General features: G+C 32.1%; 2 protein-coding genes across 2 annotated transcripts; both read right to left on the bottom strand.

Moving 5' to 3' along the window:
* Window positions 1–3,302: 3,302 nt before the first annotated feature.
* Window positions 3,303–4,198, bottom strand: LOC135148344 (cytochrome P450 CYP749A22-like). Its single transcript, XM_064083128.1, has 2 exons — window positions 3,960–4,198; window positions 3,303–3,858 (listed from the first exon to the last, which is right to left on the bottom strand). The coding sequence occupies exons 1-2, from the start codon at window positions 4,137–4,139 to the stop codon at window positions 3,430–3,432; spliced, it is 609 nt and encodes a 202-aa protein (XP_063939198.1). The 5' UTR covers window positions 4,140–4,198; the 3' UTR covers window positions 3,303–3,429.
* Window positions 4,199–7,930: 3,732 nt separating this feature from the next.
* On the bottom strand, window positions 7,931–9,593 carry LOC135148540 (spore wall protein 1-like). The gene is made up of 2 exons (XM_064083840.1): window positions 9,366–9,593; window positions 7,931–8,116 (listed from the first exon to the last, which is right to left on the bottom strand). Exons 1-2 carry the CDS (start codon window positions 9,591–9,593, stop codon window positions 7,931–7,933), a joined length of 414 nt encoding a protein of 137 aa, XP_063939910.1.
* Between the last annotated feature and the right edge of the window lie 2,944 nt (window positions 9,594–12,537).

Genomic DNA, 12,537 nt, shown 5'->3' with positions numbered 1-12,537 from the left:
GTTCTTGGAATTTTTCCATGATCTTTGGTTTTTAATTTTCTCTCATTAAACTAATTCCATGACTTTTGGCTTTTAATTTTCTCCCATTAAACTTGAAACTATTGAGAAGAGGTAAGAAATAGATAGATATTCACACACTCTCATCTTTAACTTTATAAAATACTTCTCTTGTATCATATTTTAAGATCTATTTATGTAGCGATGATGATTTTATAAGATGATAACAATTGTTAAAATACATCAATGATATCATATGAAAGTTCGTTGTTTTCAATTATAACAACTGAAAACGGTTGATAATATAGGGACTCCATCCAGTGAATCTAGAAATATTTTTTTCGGGACACCTAACAAATTTTCGAAAAGCACCTGTATATTTTTTTCAGGAATATAACATCTGTTTTAGTTTCTTCTAATATTTTAATCATATTATTACAAAGTAATTCTAATTGATTTATGCTGTTTTATACCGGTAAAAAACATCCCCAAATCATGCGACATATGCTTTTTTCAGAAAACTGACATGCTTTTTTCAGAAAACTGTGACATGTTATGAACTCGTTGTCTACGTGATCATCACTCGTTAAAATTCTATTTTTCACTTTTGGTTTTGTAGTAAAAGTTTTACTTGTCTTCAGCATGCATGCACAATAAAATTCAAGAACATAGTTGAAATATTAATATAAAGCTTTAAGTTTTATATATAGATCAAATGCCGGAGATCATACACTTCATAATAGTTATATTGCATAGATAAACACTTGATTACTTGCTTAATTATTCAGACTTAATCACGAAGACCTTTGAAATAGCCTTTGGGGTCACTCTCAAAACCACTCCTTGAAATGAACCCGTCCTGACCAGGCGCCTTCATAGTATCGTTGCTTGATCCCTGGACCTTGCTTCCCGAGGATCCACCAGAACCTTTCTGCGAACCACCAGTTTTCGTGCTTGTAGCAGCAGAACCACCCGTTTTGGAGCCCATTGAAGTAGAACCACCAGATTTCGAGCCTTTAGAACCTGCCATTTTCACTTTCTGCACAGAGTATATACTTGTTGTAGTTATGTATGCTTAAGCGGAGAGTTTGGGGGTTTATATAGGAAGAGAGATATGAAACAGATGGTTTAGTTGGAAGTGCAAAAGTTTGTTTTGATGGTCCAGCTTCTTTGGTGTTGATTTCAATGAGAATTGATTAGAGACGGTTTGAAAGATGGATCGTTTAGATGCCTGTATTTGAAGTATGGAAACTCACTAAGCAATAAGCATGTGACTGGTAGTCCATTTAGTGAGTTATGCACTCATGCGTATAGTTTAAATTAGATGTTCAAGAAAAAATAAGTTGTTCAAATAAATACATCCTCCAAATTTTGATTGACTTGAAATTCTGATTTATTTTTAATTTTAAATCACTTAATAACTTATACACAAACATATAATTTTCGGCTTTAAAACTAAAAGTATCCAAGGTAGCTGGGTCAAGTACCTCTACATTGAGGGTCTTTTCTTCTTTTTTTGAAAAAAAAAAAAAAGAAGAAATTAATTCGATAATGAAAAGCCATACGGCATCTACAAGAACAATCGAGTCGAACAAACATGAAACAGATCATATCGCTGATTAATCTAATCTTTGCAAAGACACAATCAAGCGATTTGTTGAAATTGATATATACACATATAACCTTCATCAAAACTTTAATATAATCCATATTTTAATATAATCCAATTTAAATAAACTAAAATCTATACCTCTTACATTCTTTATATTTCAACTCTATAGTATAACTGAAATGCATCATAAATTTCAAAAAGCAAAAAAAATCTATTTTATTTATTTGGAATCTATCTTCTTGAAAATTAGTTTAATCGATCAAGTTAAAGGAATTCGGGTGATACTAGCTTTACATTATGAAATGATAAATATATTTCAAATTTTTAAAACAAGATTATTAACACCAAATGTTCATCCACGAGTACGAATTTTCAAGTCTTGAATTTATACATCATATGTTTAATTTGGTTAAGTTTAAATTTTCATAATAAAGGGTTTCTTATATAATTTTCTAATAAAATTTCAAATTTAGTAATTGAACAGATAAGATAACAAATAATATAAAAATCAAATATCAGTTAAAATGGGAGTATGTATGTGTGTATATATAAACTCACATCTAACAATGTACTGACTTATGTTATTAAATTTTGAAAGAATCATGGCATTTCTTTTTGATTTCACAATATTTTGACTATTCAAACTTTTGTCATGCATAACTTGCATTTTCATTGATATATGCACAACTGCAAGAATGAAAAAAGATCGAACAACAATGACTATGAATGTAAATTGTTGGAGTGAATAGTGTAGACATCGGAAGAAATTTAAGTCATCTTTATCAAACACGTATGGAATCTTTTCAGTTCAAGCTGTTACCTAATTTCCATTAATCTTAAAATTATTATGTTTGTTATTTAAATAAAATAATTATATATGCTATATGACAGAAAAATTAAATATTACACATAGGTGGAACTTCCCATTTGCGTATTTACTTATCCTTATTTTGTATCATTTCAATTATACAGAATTGTTGTTTATAATTATAATGAATTGTTGTTTATAATTATAATCAATTGTGATATTGATTATAATTTATATCTATTGAACATGTAGAAATATGTAGTGAAACGTGTTATCTACTTATATATTAAAATATAATATTTTATTGATGATAGTTTAAAATAATAAATAACATACTATTTTAAAGATATACTCAGCCCGTCTCACTCATTTTTATACATTTTTTCATTGTTCGGCACACACTTTAATACTCTTATAAAATATAGTTTTATAACTTATTTTTTTTAAAAAAATTCATGAACAAAAATTTAGATATTAAATATTTATTAAAAAAAAATATTAAAAATAAGTTACAAAACTATATTTTATAGGAGTGTGTCACGTCTCCATCATCTAATGTTTATAATCTACAGGAAATGAGGGAATAATCATTTATTATAGCCTATACTATCGAAACAGAATATTTACTGGCAAAAAAAAAAACAGAATATTTTATTAAATTTTACATATTTTAGAGGTCTAATTTATTCATCAAATTTTAATCAGTGCAAAGACAATCATTGTATCTTACAAAACTTGTTACATATTAGAGCATGATAAAGCAGCTTTCATCTTACATCAAACTTAGTGGTCCATAATTATACTACCAAACATAGTGGTCCATGATCTCACATCAAAACAGTGTTAATACCATAATGAAAATGATTAGATACCATAATCTTTAACTTATCTAATGTACAATGACATTATTATTTATTTCACATTCATTGCTTACAATGTAACCTTAATCCTATTTACATATTGATCATACAAACAACTTCAGAGTTGCATAAGTAGTTTCTTCTGCAAAGAGTTACAGTTTCTGAAGTATCACTTTAACTCCATTTTTCGGGGTGAGGATAAATATATCAGCCGGGTGATGAACATTGTTTGGGGACAGTGAGAACTTGTACCTCTGCAGGATCATTGAAAGTGCAATCTTTGATTCATTTGTTGTGAAGTTCAGTCCCACACAAGTCCGAGGCCCCATACCGAAAGGAATGAATGCTGCAGCATTGTTGTTTGTCGCTTTAGCCACCCTTTCAGAAAATCTCTCTGGTTTGAAGAGATGAACATCTTTGCCCCATATCTGAGGATCGTGATGAAGAGCGAGTATGGAAATGAAAATGCTGAGATTTGGAGGAAGAGTGAGGCTTCCTAATTTTACTTCCTTTTTAACTGCTATTGTCACAGTAAGCACGGGTGGATAGAGTCTGAGTGACTCGTTTATAATCATGTTCATCTACAAGAAAATTAAAACAGAACCATGACGATGATTAAAATCCAGAGATCATATTACTTGTGTGTGCGTGTATGTGTTGATTAGGTCTGTAAAATTCTTACGGATTTAAGCCTGGCAATGCCATCAGATGAAGGATTTTCCTGGCCAAAGTGTTCAACCACTTCCTTCCTAGCTTTATCCTGCCAATCTGTGTCCACTGCTAGAAGAAAAACGGTCCATGAAAGTAAATTTGTCGTTGTTAGATGACCAGCACCATACAACGCCCTGATCTCGTCCACCATTTGTGCCACAGTAATCCTCTTGTTTGCATCAGAATCATGACAGATTTTCACAAGTTGTCCAAGATTAAGCACTCACACGTATACTTTTTATTCAAATAATCGACATTTGGTGTTTTCTCACACACATTTAAAGATATTGATATAGTTAAATTTTTGCTTTTCCAATTTTTGTGTTAATTAAAGACCGATCTCGCTATGTAACGTTGTATACAAAGTGCTCTCGAAAGTGTTAGCTAACCGATTGAAATCATTCATTGATTCAATTATTTCTGATACTCAAAGCGCTTTTATTCCTGGTCGTCTGATCACAGATAATATCATGGTAGCATATGAAGTAATGCATTTCATGAAGCGCAAAACTAAAGTCAAGCAAGGTTGGATGGCCTTAAAATTGATATGAGTAAAGCCTATGACCGTGTTGAGTGGAGTTATTTGGAAGCAGTGTTGCGCAAGCTGGGTTTCGAAGAGAAGGCAATCCGATTATTCATGGCTTGTATGAGCTCAGTCAATTATCAAGTTAGTCATGCCGGAAGAAATTTTGGTCGAATTGTTCCCACTCGTGGCCTTAGATAAGGTGATCCCTTGTCCTCTTATCTATTTTTAATCTGTATAGAAGGATTCACTTCTTTGATTTCTGAATATGAGAAGAAAGGTCTGATTCAAGGCATCAAAGTTGCTCGTAATGCGCCTCCTATCTCCCACATGTTTTTCGCAGATGATTGTTATATCTTTTGTAAAGCACATGTAGAAAGTGCAAAACATGTTCTGAATATGTTGAAAGCATTTGAGAAGGCTTCCGGGCAGCAGATTAATGCAGACAAATCTTCAGTATTCTATAGCCGTAATTGCAGTTCCCATCTTAAGTCGGAGATTTATCACCAGCTGCAAATCAAAGAAGCAGGAGCTAATAGTCTATATCTAGGCCTTCCAAATATGATTTCTGGCAAAAAATCAGAAGTTTTTGGGTTTATAAGGGAGAGGTTACAAGAGAGAATCCAAGGCTGGGACAAGAAAAATTTATCGAAAGGAGGGAAAGAAATTCTAATTAAGTCTGTCGCTCAGACCCTTCCTAGTTACTCAATGAGTGTTTTTCTGCTCCCTCTTGAAGTGTGCAAGGATTTCGAAATGGTCATGTCTAAATTCTGGTGGAGAACAGACCCTGCTAAAAATAAAAACATCCATTGGATGTGTTGGAGTAGACTATGTTCGACCAAGCTTGAAGGAGGTATGGGCTTCAGGTGTCTTCGAGACTTCAATATTGCTTTACTGGGAAGCCAGGCTTGGAGATTGGTGACTCATCCTGATAAGTTGGTCAGCAAAGTTTACAAGGCCCGATATTATTCTAACGGAACGTTTCTAACGGCTAAGCTTGGTGTAAATCCAAGCTATGTCTGGCGTAGCATGTTCGAAACTCAGAATCTGATTGCTCAGGGCATTTCTTGTCGCGTAGGCAATGGCCAGAACATTGATATATTGCACAATCCATGGCTTCCTTTTACAGAGGACCCTTATATTCATACTGTTAGTGATTCAATTGTTAACAAAAAGGTGGCCTCCTTAATGCATACAGGGGAATCAGTATGGGACGTGGACTTGATCACGGACGTGTTTGAAACACGGGATGCAGAGCTTATTCTTTCAATCCCCCTTCAAGAGAACGTCAAAGATACTTGGTATTGGAGACATGAAAAGATGGGTCATTATTCTGTCAAGAGCGCGTACATCAGCATTCAAAAGTCCAAGGCCAATCCTAATTCTGCTGACAACTCTGGGTTCTGGAGAAAATTGTGGCAATTGAAAATACCATCCAAGGTAAAAAAATTTATGTGGCGTGCTGCTTCTGGGTGCTTACCAACTAAAGATCTTTTACGTGCTAGGAATGTGAATGTTAATTCTCTGTGTCCCATTTGTAATGAGGAACCAGAAACTGTTATGCATGCCCTGGTCTCATGCACATTTGCAGATTACTGTCACAAGCTTGTGGGAAGTTCATTTCTATCCACACTTCAAGGTTCAGTCATATCATTTGCAGATTGGCTTCATGCTTTAATTGGTCACCAACATCTGGAAGAGATATATACCCATGCAACTCTATGCTGGATAATATGGAAGAACAGGAATGATTCAATATGGAAGCAACGTAGTATCGACCCCCTCGAGGTAATGAATTCGGCACTCTCCTTTCTTAACCAATGGCGATCTGTTCAAGACAAAAATTATGACTCTTTCTTAGGTTTTATGACCTCTGAAGACGGTCAAGAACAGTGGAATCTCCCAACAGAAAATAGTGTTAAGATTAATATCGATGCAGCTATCTTCGAAGATCCAAGACGATACAGCTAAGCTTTTATTATTCGTGATCATTGTGGTACTCTAATCGAAGCTATCTCAAAATGTTCTCCAGGCTGTGTAACTCCCAAATTTGCAGAAGCTCTGGGTATTAAAGAAGCCCTCAGTTGGACGAAACAAAAGTGTCTGAGTAATGTAGTGTTGGAAACTGATTGCTTACAGGTTGTGCAGCTCATTCGCACTCTTTCTCTAGTTTATCTTATCTAGGAAAGGTGATCGAGGACTGCAGATCTCTTCTTTCAGATTTATGTGCTCAAAACATTGTGTTAAGGTTTGTGAGACGGTCCGCGAACATAGTAGCTCACTATTTAGCAAGATATAGTAGCTCACTATTTAGCAAGATATAGCTGTTCTATAGCTGATCGTAGATGGGAGGTGGAAGATATCCATCCTGACTTTGAATTTGTGCTTTGTAAAGATTTATTGCATTAATAAAATCTTTACTTTCCGTGGGGAAAAAAAAACGACGTTAAGTTTCATGGTCTATAATTAAAGTAGTATAAGTTAAATATTCTTAAGAACACGTAGGTTTTTCTTAAATTTTTTATATAAATAATGTATGCTCGATTACTTTTGTTCTGATAAAGAAAATTTGTAAAATATTTTTCAATTATATAGCCAAAATAACTTAAAATGCATATCAAAAATTCAAAATACAGATATTTAAAGTGGAAAGATTAATTTTTAGATTTTTTTTTTAAATTCTCATTTTTAAAATAATTTTTTTACTTATATTTTTATTTAAAAAATATATATATATATGAATGGAGTTAAGATTTTTATTTCAGATATGTGCAGAAAATTATAATGACAACTCATTAAAGATTAAAGAGTATTAAATATAATTACTCACAAATTATTTAACCGTCCTAAGATAATTTAGGAAATGTATTAAATATAACAGGCATACATTTTATTAATCTTAATTTTTGTACCATGCTAACAACTGATTTACTTCTGCAATGGTATAAACTCATATTACATGTGATACATCTTGATATCAAGAGTAAGCGGAATTTATTAAATGTATTTTTGTTTCCTCTTATATTTTAAATCTGTAACCTATTCTAATAGGATGATAAATTCGTGTTTTTTCATAGTAAAAAACCTACTACGGCATGCAACTATGCAACTAGAAATCATCTAATTTAATGCTTAATCATGCAAGGTAAGTGTAACAATCTAAATGTTATGAACTCGTTAATCAGGTGGTGATCATGACTCATTAAAAATCCATTTTTAGCACACCTTAATGAAGATTTGTTCTGTTTTCCAATAAAACTTTTACTGGGTCTTCAGCATGCATGCACAATAAAATTCAAGAACATAGTTGATAATTAATATAAAGCTTTAATTTTTATATATAGATCAAATTCCGGAGATCATACACTTCATAATAACTATATATATTGCATAGATCGACACTTAGATTACTTGCTTAATTATTCAGACTTAATCACGAAGACCTTTGAAATAGCCTTTCCGGTCACTCTCAATGAGGACCCACCAGAACCTTTTTGCGAACCACCACCACTTTTCGTGCTCGAAGCAGCAGAACCACCCGTTTTGGAGCCCATTGAGGTAGAACCACCAGATTTCGAGCCTTTAGAACCTGCCATTTTCACTTTCTGCACAGAGTATATACTTGTTGTAGTTATGTGTGCTTAAGCGGAGAGTTTGGGGGCTTATATAGGAAGAGACATATGAAACAGATTGTTTAGTTGGAAGTGCAAAAGTTTGTTTTGATGTTCCAGCTTCTTGGTGTTGATTTCCGATGAATATTGATTAGAGACGGTGTGAAAGATGGATCGCTTAGATGCCTGTATTTGAAGTATAGGAAACTCACTAATAAGCATGTGACTGGTAGTCCATTTAGCGAGTTTAAAATAACAACTTATGCGTATAGTTTAAATTAGATGTTCAAGTAATTCTGTATTTTAACAACAAAAATAAATTTATAAACTAGTTATTTGAGTAATGAATTAGTTTTTGTTAAAAAATTGATTGAAAAAATAAGTTGTTCAAATAAATACATCCTACCAAATTTATTTTGATGACTTGAATTATTTATGAATCTTCTCTTTCCTAAAATATTTTTTTTAATTTTTTATTTGAGTTTAAAAAATGTAACAATAAATAACAGAATTGTGTTTTTTAATTTAAATATATGCCGGCAAATCACAATGACATGTAACAAATTATTTCTAAAACTTTAAAAATTATAAATTACACCCTAACTTAATTTGAATAAGGATATATTAAATATGAAAAATTTGAATAAGGATATATTAAATATGAAAATTTTACATCCAAGATACATTTTAAAGTAACTCTAACAGAAAATAAATCCTCATTTAATTTTGTATCCTAATAGAAAAAACAGCAGCAAACAGAGGTTCATAGAATATTACATCAACATTATAGCAACTCAACATGTATTTTAGTTTCCTCTAATATTTAATCATCTCATTACAAAATAATTCTAATAATTGATTTGTGCTGTTTTATAGTAGTAAATAAACATACTGCAATAGAAACGATTTAGTTTAATGCTTAATCATGCGACATATGCTTGTTTCAGAAAGCTGTAACCATCTGAATGTTATGAACGAACTCGTTGTCTACATGATCATCACTCATTAAAATTCTATTTTTGTCACACCTTAATGAAGATTTGTTCTGTTTTCCAATAACACTTTTACTGGTCTTCAGCATTCATGCGCAATAAAATTCAAGAACATACTTGGAATATTAATATAAAGCTTTAATTTATATATATAGATCAAATGCCGGAGATCATACACTTCATAATAGCTATATATATTGCATAGATCGACACTTGATTACTTGCTTAATTATTCAGACTTAATCACGAACACCTTTGAAATAGCCTTTAGGGTCACTCTCAAAACCACTCCTTGAGATGAACCCATCCTGCCCAGGAGCCTTCATAGTATCGTTACTTGATCCCTGGACCTTGCTTCCCGAGGACCCGCCAGAACCTTTCTGGGAACCACCACTTTTCGTGCTCGAAGCAGCAGAACCACCCGTTTTGGAGCCCACTGAGGGAGAACCACCAGATTTCGAACCTTTAGAACCTGCCATTTCACTTTCTTCAAAGAGTATTTGTTGTAGTTATGTATGCTTAAGCGTAGAGTTTGGGGGTTTATATAGGAAGATGGTTTAGTTGGTAGTGCAACAGTTTGTTTTGATGGTCCAGTTTCTTTGGTGTTGATTTCATTGAAAATTGATTAGAGACGGTTTGAAAGATGGATCGTTTAGATGCCTGTATTTGAAGTATAGGAAACTTACTAAGCAATAAGCATGTGACTGGTAGTCCATCTGTTTGGAGTGCTGTTAAAAATTGTTGTGCGGTCAGGAAAAGTGCTGATAAAAAAAGTGTTGTTGTAGAAATCAGATAACTGTTTGATAATTTTTGTGATATTTGTTTATTTGAAGTTACAATATAAAAAAAAATATTTTTTGTGGTGAGCTTTGATAGTGAAATTTGTAACAGCTTCTGCAAAAGCTGAAAGCGGCTTTTTCCAAAAGCATGGGAGGACCTGCTTTTTCTAAAAGCAGCTTTTCAGCTAAAAGCTGCTGTTCAGAAAAGCTGCTTATAAAATTACCAAACAATTTTTCACCTGCTTTTCAGCAAAAAACTGCTATTGCGGTCAGCAACAGCAACCTCAAACAGTACTAGTGAGTTTAAAATAACAACTCATGCGTATAGTTTAAATTAGAAGTTCAAGTAATTCTGTATTATGGATGGTTAATGGTTTGATAAAAATTTAACAACAAAAGTAAATTTATAAACTAGTTACTTGAGTAATGAATTAATTTTTGTTAAAAAAATGATTGAAAAAATAAGTTATTCAAATAAATACATCCTACCAAATTTTAATGATTTGAAATTCATATTCTGACTTCTTTTTAATTTTAAATCACTGAATAACTTATACACAAACATATAATTTTTCATTTTAAAATTAAAAATATCCAAGGTAGCCGGGTCAAGCACCTCTACATTGAGGAGTTTTTTTTTTTCTTTTACGATGCAGGCATATATACACGCCTTACAAATTAGTATCTATACCTTAATATAATCTAATTTAACTAAATTAAAATCTATACCTTTTACATTCTTTGTATTTCAACTCTATAGTATAACTGAACTGCATCATAAATTTCAAAAAGCAAAAAAAATCTATTTTTATTTATTTGAAATCTATCTTCTTGAAAAAATTAATCGATCAAGTTAAAAGAGTTCGAGTGATACTAGCTTTACATTATGAAATGATAAATATACTTCAAATTTTTAAAACAAGATTATTAACACCAAATGTTCATCCACGAGTACGAATTTTCAAGTCTTGAATTTATACACCATATGTTTGATTTGGTTAAGTTTAAATTTCATAATAAAGGATTTTTTATATAATTTTCTAATAAAATTTCAAATTTAGTAATTAAACAGGCAAGATAACGAATAATATAAAAATTAAATATCGGTTAAAATGGGATAAAGAGAGCGTGTGTATAAACTCACATCTACCAATATACTGACTTGTGTTATTAAATTTTGAAAGAATCATGAAATAGGCATTTCTTATTGATTTCACAATATTTTGACTATTCAAACTTTTGTCATGCATAACTTGCATTTTCTTTGATATTACACAACTGCAAGAATGAAAAAAGATCGAACACCGATGACTATGAATGTAAATTGTTGGAGTGAATAGTGTTGATATCGGAAGAAATTTAAATCATGTTTATCAAACGAGTTCTGTTATACCCTAATTTCCATTAATCTTAAAATTGTTATGTTTGTTATTTAAATTAAATAATTATATATGCTATATAACAGAAAAATTAAATATTATACATGTAAGAAAGGGAACTTCCCATTTGCGTATTTACAGATGCTTATTTTGTATCATTTTAATTATACAAAGCTGTTATCTATAATTATAGTCAATTGTGATATTGATTATATCTATTGAACATGTAGGAATATGTACTGAAATGTGTTATCTACTTCTTTATCAAAATAAAATATTCTATTGATGATAGTTTAAAATAATAAATAACATATTATTTTTAAGATATACTCCGCCCGTCTCATTTATTTTTATACTTTTTTTTATTGTTCGACACACACTTTAATACTCTTATAAAGTATAGTTATATAACTTATTTTTTTTAAAAAAAATTCATGAACAAAAATTTAGATATTAAATATTTATTCAAAAAAAGAAAAAATATTAAAAATAAGTTACAAAACTATATTTTATAGGAGTGTGTCGCGTCTCCATCATGTAATGTTATAATCTACAGGAAATGAGAGAGTGATCATTTATTATAGCCGATACTATCGAAACGAAATATTTTATTAAATTTTACATATTTTAGAAGTCTAATTTATTCATCAATTTTTAATCAATAAAGACATCTCCAGCAGGAGACAAGGAGCTATCAGCTAATTAGAAAATCAGAACTAGAGCTGTAATTCGAGTCATTCGAGTCGGGCGGCTCGCGAGCTCTACCGGCTCAAATTCGTTTAACTAGGCTCGACTCGGCTTGTTTAGTTAAACGAACCGAGCTCGGGCAAAGGTTCCGGCTCGTTTAACTAAACGAGCCGGCTCGGCTCGACTCGACTCGTGAAATTAAACGAGTCGAGTTCAGGTAGAGATTTAGGCTCGATTAAGTGTAAAATTAAACGAGCCACTTGCCCGACTCGCTGAAACTGGCCCGTTTAGCTAAACGAGCCGGCTCGACTCGACTCGTGAAATTAAACGAGTCGAGTTTTGGCAGGGATTTAGGCTCGATTAGTTAAACGAGCCGGCTCGGCTAGGCTCGATTAACTTCAGCTCGAATTATGCCCGGCTCAAAACTCCGCTCGCTCGGCCCGAATTACACCCCTAATCAGAACACGCACCCGGTCAGATCACATATGAATGACAATTATTGTATCTTACAAAACTTGTTATACATATTAGTGCATGATAAAGCAGCTTTCATCTTACATCAAACTTAGTGGTCCATA

This window comes from Daucus carota, chromosome 8 (genome assembly GCF_001625215.2).
Source record: "Daucus carota subsp. sativus chromosome 8, DH1 v3.0, whole genome shotgun sequence".
NCBI lineage: Eukaryota > Viridiplantae > Streptophyta > Magnoliopsida > Apiales > Apiaceae > Daucus > Daucus carota.
The sequence above is the reverse complement of the archived record's forward strand: the minus strand, read 5'-3'. Positions and strand labels throughout refer to the sequence as shown.